Source organism: Urocampus carinirostris, chromosome 12 (assembly GCF_059441175.1).
Source record: "Urocampus carinirostris isolate Australia breed hairy pipefish chromosome 12, RoL_Ucar_1.0, whole genome shotgun sequence".
NCBI lineage: Eukaryota > Metazoa > Chordata > Actinopteri > Syngnathiformes > Syngnathidae > Urocampus > Urocampus carinirostris.
The window spans coordinates 18,367,458-18,378,599 of NC_142360.1; the positions used below are offsets into that span (position 1 = coordinate 18,367,458).

General features: G+C 38.2%; 1 protein-coding gene across 1 annotated transcript in view; it reads right to left on the reverse strand.

The window, feature by feature from the left end:
* Nucleotides 1-10,778, reverse strand: part of cachd1 (cache domain containing 1) — a 101,966-nt gene extending 91,188 nt beyond the window's left edge. Inside the window, exon 1 of the mRNA XM_088350435.1 lies at nucleotides 10,119-10,778. Within this exon, the coding sequence (XP_088206561.1) occupies nucleotides 10,119-10,367 (249 nt within the window). The 5' untranslated portion in view covers nucleotides 10,368-10,778. The remainder of the gene's footprint in view (nucleotides 1-10,118) is intronic.
* Between the last annotated feature and the right edge of the window lie 364 nt (nucleotides 10,779-11,142).

Below are 11,142 nucleotides of genomic sequence, written 5' to 3' on the forward strand. Positions count from 1 at the left end.
AAGCTTTTTTTTAATCTTTATTTATATATCTTTTAGAACGACTTTCTTTCCCCCCCATCACTAATATTTGTTACTGGCAACGCGAGTAAGAATAGAGTGATAATGGGATGAAATGCCGTGTCTTTTCAAACAAAATTTATGCCACTATTGGTCTAGTGGTAAAGTTCTGAAGCTCAAACCGTTGTGACCTGGGATGGATTCCCGTTGCATACAATGTTTGGTCAAGAAACATTTGACTGATCATTGCGCCAATATTTACCATAAGTTTATAAAATGCGCAAAAAATAAATGTGTTGGCTTTTACTGTAGTTTTAATTACATGCACCTCTAATATGTAAAATATATGACAAAAGACTATTTTGGAAGTGGCATGGTGGTGAACGAATGTGCAGAGAAGCCAGATGCATCTGCATATTTGGTGTAATTGATCTTTTTTAGTCTCACTCATAACTTTTTTCCGAAACATATTTACTTTTTTATTTTAATTCGTTTTGCTTTTGTTCTGAAGTTGTTTTTTAATTTGTATATATTATTCTCATTATTTCAGTTTTTCCTCATCAGGCTGGTGGAGTATGATGTGGGGGTGGCACTGGTAGGGTATGGTTTAATTGCTGAACATCCTTTCATGAGCCAATCTGTTGCCATCCCTATTAGTGTGGATTGGCCTCCTTCAGGTTAGTTTCCTCACATGGTTAGTCTGTGGATTGCCATAAGTGCATTTGCTTTATTTTTATTTTTGTATTATTAGTTATTTTGTTTTGATTTGATTTTGATTCGGTGGCTTGGAGGGTAGGGCGCCCGCCCCGAGACTGGGAGGTTGCTGGTTCGAGCCTTGGCCGGGTCATACCCAAGACTTATAACATTGGTACCCATTGCGACCATGATTGGCGCTCTGCATTAGGGGTTGGAATTGGTGGTTTGATCACCTAATGACTCCCAACAATGTTGCAACACATCAGTTGGGTTGAACAAGGGGCTGGGAATCTCCTCCTTTGTATTAATCTCCCAGAAAGAGTGTGTTCTTGACTCCAGCCACCTCCCAACTAGGGGGATATCACTCTGGTATATTATATTAATATATATCTATATATTATATTAATCTATATATATATATATATATATATATATATATATATATTTATATATATGTTTTTATAAAGCACTTTGATTGGCAATCCATTGGCTGAAAAGTGCTACATAAAAACATTTGTTTGATTTAATTTTCATTTAAAACTAAGAATTTTCTTTCAGAGATAGAATCTGATTCTGGACAAGTGTGCTTCTAACAATCTTGTTGAAGAAGAGCTGCCATAGAAATGGTTGTATTTGATTCTTAACAGAAGCTTGACATTTGAGTGTAGGTCAACATTAGATAGTAAGAAGATGGGAACAGGGAAAACAGTACCTCAAAGTCAAAAACAACTATACAAAACACTAAGTAAGTCAAGAGGGGGCAAAGAAAGGGGCCAACTTTACTGAAAAATGTGGGGAACCCATCAGAAAGCAGTCAAATCATTTGTTCATCAGATGCACACACGGATTTAGATCACAACAGCTGGTGCAAAAGGGAAAGAACTTGCTCTGGCCAAGTGAGACCGTTAAAGGCAATAAAGGCACTTGATACAGTATAAATGCAAAGGAGTTTCAGATTTAATTTCCCCCTATGTTTTGGTCCAGAGCCTGCGTTCTGAAAGCGCTGGTCTACTGGTGATCCCAAGAGCCAAGAAGAGTTCCGCAGGTTCGAGAGCGTTCTCCATCCGGGCTCTTCCCCCTGAGATCCAATCTGCAACCTCAGTGGAAATGTTTAAATCTAAGCTTAAAACACACTTCTGCTCTATGGCATATGAATAACCTATATTTTTTCATGACAATATGTGTGTACTATTTGTTATTGTAACATCCATTGCAGCCTGGTCATCCTGAAAGGGGGATTACCTCATGTGTGGTCCCCTCTCAAGGTTTCTTCATTTTCCTCATGTTGAGGTTTTTGTGTTTTTCCTTGCCCTCATGGAGGTTTTAGATCAGGGGATGGTATAATAATAGTCTATGGTTTCCAATAAACTGTGGTCTGTGCAGCCCTTTGAGACTCCTTGTGATTAAGGGTGATACAAATAAACATGACTTGATTACCATATGTGCGGTCGCTTCTCAATGTTTCACTTTCCTCACGTTGAGGTTTTTGAGTTTTTCCTTGCCCTCATGTTGGTTTCGGATCAGGGGATGGTGTAACAATAGTCTGTAATAATAGTCCGTGCAATAATCTGTGCAGCTCTTTGAGACTACTTTTGATTAAGGGCTATACATATAAAAATGACTTGGCTTGTGTGCTGTTGTCTAGAAGCTTGCAGGGGAAATACATTTTTAGGAATTATTTTCCTCACTTTGTCCGGCAAGGTAAAAATGGAAACAGGTGCATTGAAAAGAAGTCGAGAAAATTGGCGTGTAAAATTAAACTCTTGGCAGGTATATTTTTCTTTAAAAAAATATTCAGCTCTGGCCCCAATTAGCTTTGTTAGTTAATCACTGTAATGTTCAGTATTATATTGCGGCAACCTCTGGAGTACTGTATGTGCTTTGAAAATTTGTTTTTTGTTGGGTCATCTAGCCATAACCTGTGTTTTGGCAGTAGTAATAACATTTCATATGTAACAAGGGAGAGAAAGCATTAAAGAGGACCCTGAAGTGGCCCGTTTTTGCAGCCCACTGTTCCAAACCAAAATAGCCTTGTTTGGAACCTAAGAAGTGTCTTTTCCAATAAGCTTTCTCATTGGTGTGTGCAAAAGTGGAACTGGTTCTGATTGTCCTCTAAGGTAGTGTTGGCTTGGAGGCTGATCAGGTCTTAGCGTCACTGTATTTACAGTGTTTAGAATGGAGGACGACTAAAACAATTCTTAAGCGATGTGACAAGGAATTTACTGGAAATGTTAATTCCCGGGTCTAAAAAGCAGCAAGGCACACAACACGGGAAACAGCCAAATGCCAAATAATAAAACCACACAGTACACATATTTTGCACCAGTACTTCATTTTATGTATAATTCTCTGTGTAGTAATGGGTAAAATGACTGAACCTGGGTTAAATATTTTGTCTAAATCACAAGTCATTCTCAATTGACAGGTCTCACAACCTAGGACCTGAGGACTCCTAAAACTGGAAATAAAGACTACTAAGACTTGAATCGGACAGACGGCTTTAAAAAAGCAAATAAACGGATAAAAACGAATAATGTAGTGGCTTATATATAATCTTTTTATTTTATTTTTTAAAGAAGAAAATAAGTATTTGAACACCCTGCTATTTTGCTATTTCTCCCACTGAGAAATCATGGAGGGGTCTGAAATTTTCATCATAGGTGCATGTCCACTGTGAGAGACATAAAGTAAAAAGAAAAATCCAGAAATCACAATGCATGGAAAAGGTGCATTACCAAAGTACAGTTCTGCTAGTCCTCGAACTGCCCATGTACTTGTTATTCACAAAAGTTCAATGGTGAAAGAAAAATGTTTCTTCTTAGCAAAATAGCATGCACACTTTGGTTTGACAATATCAACCTTCCTGTAGGGTTGAGTGGAACAGAACCATTAGATGAAAAAAATGCCAATCATTAAGTCGGCCGAGCCAGGATTTTCTCTTGTTATTTTTTTTTCCTTCATGGAGGATCTGTACAGCATACACTTGCTTTTACTCAATTAACTATTTAGATGACAGAATTTGACTTGTACTTGAGTAGTACATTTCTGAAGTAACAGTACTTTTACTTGAGTAACTCACTTCTGTGCTGCAGTTCGACGCCCAAGTTATATTATTCAGATAGTTCTATCATAAAAAACATGCTTACAATATTACAAAATCCAAAGAAATTTTCATCCTTGGTGTCGCAGTAGAAGATGTGCCACTTCCTTTTCCCACTTCTATATCCCTTATGTGAAACGTCATTTCTGCTTATCGCCAACAGTTTACAAGCTTTACAAACGTTCTTTCTGCTTGTCGTCCAAATATTTCACTATTGGCAGCTTGTAATCTGCAGAATATAATTTTCTTTTCAGTGCCATCTTGTTTGGTTTAATTAGGCTGCACTTCGCCGAAATGCGCAAATTCGGCGCTTAAGCGTTTATTTCGGCGATGCACTTCGAAGTGCACACCTGATTTGAGGGACAGAGCCCGAAGTAAATCCAAAGCATGCATTTTGGCGCCAAAATAAAGCTTCGGGTTAAGTTTGGGCTGGGCCCCTGAAATCAAGTTATTCGGTCGAGTTCAGGCTTATATAACCTTGGCCGAGTCTTACTTCTAGTTCCTACTCTATCCAGTGACATCTTCAACACCTCATAGAAGTTAAGCCATGTGCCAGTCTTTGTTGACAAACCTTTAGGGATGAGGTTCTTTGAACGTCTAGTCCTCACCCACTTCATGTCAATCACCTCTTCCCGGCTGCAGTGACGATAGTGTAAACCCAAACCTCAACTTCAGACCTCAACAAGTACAGTGACAAATAAATACAGATCATATTTTTGGATTTCAACTCTCCCTTCAGGGTCACCCTCTCAGCTTTACCTCTAGACAACCGTAATTGTATTAAAACAGGAAATTCTGAACGACAAAAGGTAATGTGCAGCTGGAGATATTAAAAGAACGAGCGCGCAAGCATCAGAAATTATTGGAGATGTCTCTTTTGCCCTGGCTTCTTTTTCGTAGACAATAAATGCACCATATCGAGCTAGTCAGTCCACACAAATGATCAAGTATGAACTTGACCCTGCCTGATGGAAGCTACTTCTACTGGAAGAAATCAACTGTCAATTCTGACAGAAATCTCGTACCACATGAATGGCCTGTTTCTTTGGGCTATCAGACTTATACACACAAAATTAATGTCAGTTAAGGCTGTAGATTTAACCAAAATTTAAATTACACACACAGACCCCAAACTGACAAAGGTAACTCAGACCCATCAGATAGGATAACCTCAGTTTCATAGAATTTTGCTAGAGAATAAAGGGTGCGGTCATGAAGGATTGCATTACATTTTAAAGAGGGATGCTCTCTAGCTTTCTGGCCCACTAAGAGACAGCAGCACACACTGTTGAGTCTCAACCCAACTCCGCCGTGAAATTAGCAGTAAGCATTTGGGGACCAAACCCAGCAAGTACAACCCTCTAATGCCATATCAAGTAGGGAAGCAATAGGTGCTTGATTGCTGTTTACGTTTCCATGAGAATTTTTGAAAAAGAGAGGCAACATTTATATAATTTTGATGATAGATGTCAACTTGTGTTTTGTCCTATTTTAGTTTTTATATTGTCAAATGTTTTGATGTGATTGGAAAAAAAGGTTTCTTTGACACTTTTGTGAAAAAGTTTCTTTTCCACAGGACCTTTCTTAATAGTGCATGCGACACAAAAACAAACACCAGCATTTGTCATGCTGACGATCTTGAAAAGCTCTAGAGGAGATGATTTTACAGTAGAAATACGGGTTACTTTTTAAAACACATATTTATTTATTTGACATTCTTCAACCTGATAGGAATATCAAGGCAGAAAGTCAGGGTTTGATGATTTCACAAAATAAAATAAGAACATTTGAGACATAAAGAGAAACCAATGCCATTAAAAGGAAAACCAATGCCAACAAACAAATTAGGCAGCTTGGGTCCAAGGAGAGCTCAGGTGAGTTAGAGGTGATTCGACAAAGGAAGAAGAGCAAAGATCAGAGGAAACCTTCAAAGCCGATTCCCAGAGGCAGGATAAAGGCATCTCAGTGTTGCTGCAGAAGAGATGAAACACCATTTGGGGCCAGGGCTCCCCCACTGCCTCGCCTCTGTGTTCAGGGCCTATGCCCGCCCTTCTGCCTCTGAAGTAATCCCCCCACCCAGTGGCCTTCCCGCCACATCCCCTCCTACACCCCAGTGCTGAACCTTCTGCCATTGCCTACCCAAGGAAGCTCTATGCCCATGTATATATTATATATGCAAGATTACATTTTATTTTTAAAAGGTATTCCCAAATTAAACATGCAAAATGTGAGGAAATAAAACAGTTTTTGCATAAAATCTATACATATTTCTTTGGTATATTCAGTATTATCCAAGATGATGAAATTTGAAAACAGCATGTCTTGTTTTTGCTATCTGAGCTGTGACATCATAGGAGGAACACAAGGACCCTAGCAAGCTTGTTGCAATATTGTTTTCCCAGTTATTTAGTCAAAGAGTTGACAAGTGTTTTAAGCAAAATTTTGGTCGTTTTTGTGGCGCCTGTCTAGGCGGTGTGTTGCAGGTGGATGCAGTGATGGTACAACAAAGGGCAAGCAGCCAAACAGGGGCTAACAGGCAACAAAGGGGCTAACAGGCAAAAATAACCACAAAGAACCACCAAAGGGGGGCTAACCGGGACTGTTCAATGAAAGGCCGCCACAGCCCTGGCGGAAAAATGCAAGGCTGGCCAACAAAAAAACACACAGTGTGCAGGCTAACCAGGAACCAAGAATGAAAAACGGCAGCAGCTTCAGCAACAAATGCAAAGCCAGTGGGGAACAAAGAAACCAAGGAACACTGCAAAACTGGTGCTAACACCAAGGCTAGCCGACCATGGTGGGCAACCAACGAGCGCCAACAGGGAGCAAACAGAACAGGAAAGACCTCGGCAGCCCCGCTGCTAACGAAAGGCTAGAAGTAAAAAAAAATCATACCAACCAGCACACACTCAGAGAAAAGATAAACAAATACAAACAATTGCTTACCTAATAGGAGGTGAAGATAGGTGAAGCAATGGTTCAATTTCTAACTGCAGAACTGAGTAGTATGCAATCGCTTTTTAATGTCTGTTTTGGAGTTCACCTCTCATGTAGTGTTAATGGGATTTGCCATTTTGAAAGTAATTTACTCCTTCAATGAGATCACAGCTGTACAGCAAACAAGCCAGTTGGGTCAACTTTGAGACTAAATTTCTTGAGTTCCCTGTCAAATTGAATATTTTACAAGATATTTGGATAATTGTGGGAAGGAACACAACAGGCTCTGTGCCTGAATGAAAAGAAAAATCAGTTTGGGAATACCTTCAATGCAGGATGTGAAACAATAACAAATCAAGGTTTTTGCAATAAAACGAATAGTTACTTATACAAAATATAGAGTGTCTAACGAAGAAAAAGGATGCCTTGTGCCCCGCAAGGTGGGAAAAACAGAAAACAACATTTCAAAGCATAATGAAAGCTCCGGGTGACCACTTCAAATGCCACAATTTTCCAAAGCAACGGAAAGTGGAATTTATTTACTGTTCAGTTTTTCCTTTTATACCTATCAAAAGAACTTCCCCCCTTTATTCATACACTAATTCAGCAAGTGTAAAATAAACGAGAGATAGATTAAACATCTATCTAGTATCTAAATCATGCATTTTTTTTTTCTATAACTAGGGAATCTGTCATATTAATTACAAAACTATCTGGTTAAGTAATTTTGATTTATTAGCAAAATTAACTGCACAAGTCCAAACACACCTACAGGTATGAAAGCCACATCACTGCATACTGATTCAGTAACACAGTCACCGACAGCAGAGATCTGAGTAAATCAAGTAAAAATATGCAATTTGTAAAAAAATGTATGGTTTACTTCGGGGTTGAAGAAAAAAAGCATTGCACACCTAATTAACATAAATAGGATGGGCAGCACAGCACATTTCAGTTACCACCAACAGACTCGATATTTCCAACACGATATAAGATCTTGGTCTTGTTATAACATTGTCTGATTGGTATTATGGAATAATATCAACAATAATTGAGAGAAGGTTTTTGAAAAAAAGGAGAGAAATATAAATCACCAACCCGGTTGCCGTTCTCCTGATCTACAACAAATATATTGTTTTTCTAAATCTTAAGTGATAATATATAAAATATCTTCAAAATAGTGATAAAATACATTTTAAAATTCTGAAAAGTTACAGATTTAAAAAAGAGATTGGATTTATTAATCACAGCAACATACTAATACACACACACACGTATATCATGCAAATACGGTTTAAAAAAAGAAATCAATGTGGCATACCAAGGGAACCCAACACACACACACACACACACATATCATTGATATTTATACAGTTAGATTATTTTTGAATGTTTAAAACATTTAATCGAATAATTGCTGAACCTCTACTTAAAAGATCACATCGAGGTTGAAGGTTTTTGACAGAAATATTTATTTTCTCATAGCGTATGGTGGAATGGTCCAGCCTTAAGTAGAAATAAATGTTTAAATAAATAAATACCTACAAATATAGGCCAGATCAATAAATGAACACATGAATAAGACACGTTATACCACAGCATATGATATCAATGCAATATTTTCATCATTTATGCTTATTGACATTTATTTTGTCATTTGTTTATTTAGACTTTGTATTTTGTTGTCGTCATATTTGGTCCTTGTCGTATTTTGTCATTGTATATTGTCGTTGTCGTATTATGTTTTGTCAACATATTTTATCGTTATCTTATTTTGTCATTGCATTTGGTTGCCATCTTATTTTGTCGTTGTTGGGTTTTGTTGTCGTCATCGTATTTAGTCTTCATTGTATTTTGTTGTCCTTTTTGACGTCATTGTATTTTGTCTTTGTCGTAATTTGTCGTCGACGTTTTTGTTATCGACGTATTTTGGCATCATCCTGTTTTGTCATAGTCGTAGTAGTAGTTTATCGTCGCCATATTTTGTCATCGTCTCATTTTGTTGCCGTCTTATTTTGTCGTCATCATCGTATTTAGTCTTCATTGTATTTTGATGTCCTTTTTTGACGTCATTGTATTTTGTCTTTGTCGTCATTTGTCCTCGACGTTTTTTTGTCGTCAGCGTATTTTGTCGTAGCCGGTTTTTGTCATCATCGTATTTTGTCATAGTCGTAGAAGTAATTTGTCGTCACCATATTTTGTCATCGTCTCATTTTGTCATCAGCGTATTTTGTCGTCGACGTAACATGAGGTCATCATATTTTGTCGTAGTCCTAGTTTGTCGTCATCGTATTTTGTTGCCGCTTTATTTTGTCGTCGTCTTAGCCTGTTGTCATTGTAGTCTGTCACAGTCGCATTTTGTTGTTGCTGTATTTTGTCGTCATCTTAGCCTTTTGTCATCGTAGTCTGTCATAGTCGCATTTTGTTGTCGCTGTATTTTGTCGTCATCTTTGCCTTTTGTCATCGTAGTCTGTGATAGTTGTATTTTGCCGTTGACATATTGTGTAACAACAATATGTTATTCAATTGAAGGGGCGTTTCGAACTGGCTGAGCTTTTCATCTATTGCTTTATATCATGAGTGATCCGTCCCTCCATTTAAATGATATTTTGACATAATATAACATCAAAATACAATGGCAAAATACAAAGACAAAATGGTTAGCGAAATATCTAAAGAACTAAATGCATAAATAAATGAATTAATTGTATTTTTGTCTTATATTTATGTATTTGTTAGCGCTTAGAGACAGCTTCTTCCCTAGAGCCATCACCAACCTAAACGAGAGCACAAAACTGTGAGAACATATATCGTTATTTTTGTTTTCTTTTTTGCTCCTGTGAAAAAAAATACCTTGTGACTTTTTTTTTTTTTTTGCTGTTAAATTTGATCGCACTAATTTGCTACGATGCATTATTCTTTGTCATTCACGAACATTGCGCTATTATTTTAACTAAGGCCAGTCTCTAAGCACGACGTTGCAAATATTTTTTTTCCACCTTTTATTGTCTTCTCTCTTTTTTCTCTTTAAAGTCTTTATAACAAGTTTACCCTGCAGTGTCGTGTCTCATCTCGTTTCAGACAATGTTTTACAACGTAGATATAAATGGCAAACGATTTAATTACATGACGTAATTTAATTCTGTGTTCATCCATTTGTATGGCATATTCTTGTAGATATTTGTTTATAAAATGTATCTCTACTCATGGTAGGATCAGTCATCCATATTAGCGCAGTACTTTAGATACAAATGACACGAAAAATTACGAACCTCTTCATTGTTTTGGACCAATTTTAGGTCTGCAACAGCTACATCCACTCCATAAAATAGGTATAAAGCCCTTGAGGTTTTTTTTAGATAAAACAAAGAAAGGGAAATTAAAATACCTGCATAGTAAAGACCCCAAGCTCCTGTGTAGACAATTTCTTCATCTGCTCGGACAGAACTTGCGCTTCTTCCAGAATGGAAAACTCCGTGTCGGCTCGACAATATCCCCAAGAAAGCGCCGAGCACATTAAAGCGAAACTCCACAAACGAGCTGACAAGCTCCCGCGAAGACGGAGCAGTGTATCCCGGAAAGGAGGGCTCGTAGTCGGCGTGAAAAGCCAAGGATCGTGCCTGGCCCGCTTCGCCATGATTGTCCAAGGGCCGAGAGAGTGAGCAAGTACAAGACGGGGGACTACTTTTTTTTTTCTTTACAACTTTGCGCTGTGGAGTACGTGTGGCTTCTCGCTCCGGGGCGACGCTACAAAATGTCTGGCGACGCGAAACATTTCCCCTTCTCGAATTCTCCGAAGAAAGTAAAATGTATCCATGAGTAGAAGTAGAGGTTTTTTTTCTGCGGAGAAGGAGAAAAAAAACGTGGCTCCGCAGCTCCAACTCCAAAGTCTGGCGGCGTGAGTGTGTGTGCCTGTGTTTGAGAAATGTAGTTCGCGAACAAAACGGCTTGATGAGCCCGCTCTTGAAGTGATCGACGAAAGCTTCAATCGAGACGCCCACTCTCTTTCTCTCTCGTTTCGTCTCACTTTCTTTCTTTCTCGGTCTTACTTTCTCTCTTTGTCTTTCTCATCCTCTTTCTGTCTCTCTTTCTCGCTCTTTTTTCCCTGTGCAGCCATTGAGACTCCTTTGTGAATAAGAGTTATACAAATAAACATGAATTGACTCTTTCTTTCCCCGCTCTCTTTCTTTTTCTATCTCTCTGCTTCTTGCTCTCCTTCCCTTTCCCCTTTCTCTTGATCAACCTCTTTCCATTTTCTCTCAGCTCCTCAATCTCTTTCTTGTTCTCTCTAGCTCACTCTCTCTCTTTTTCTCTCTGTCACTCTCTTTCTTATTCTCACTTTCTTAATGTATCTCTCTTCCTCCCCCTCTCTCTTTTTCTCTACTCTAGACTCTTTCTTATTCTCTATCCTT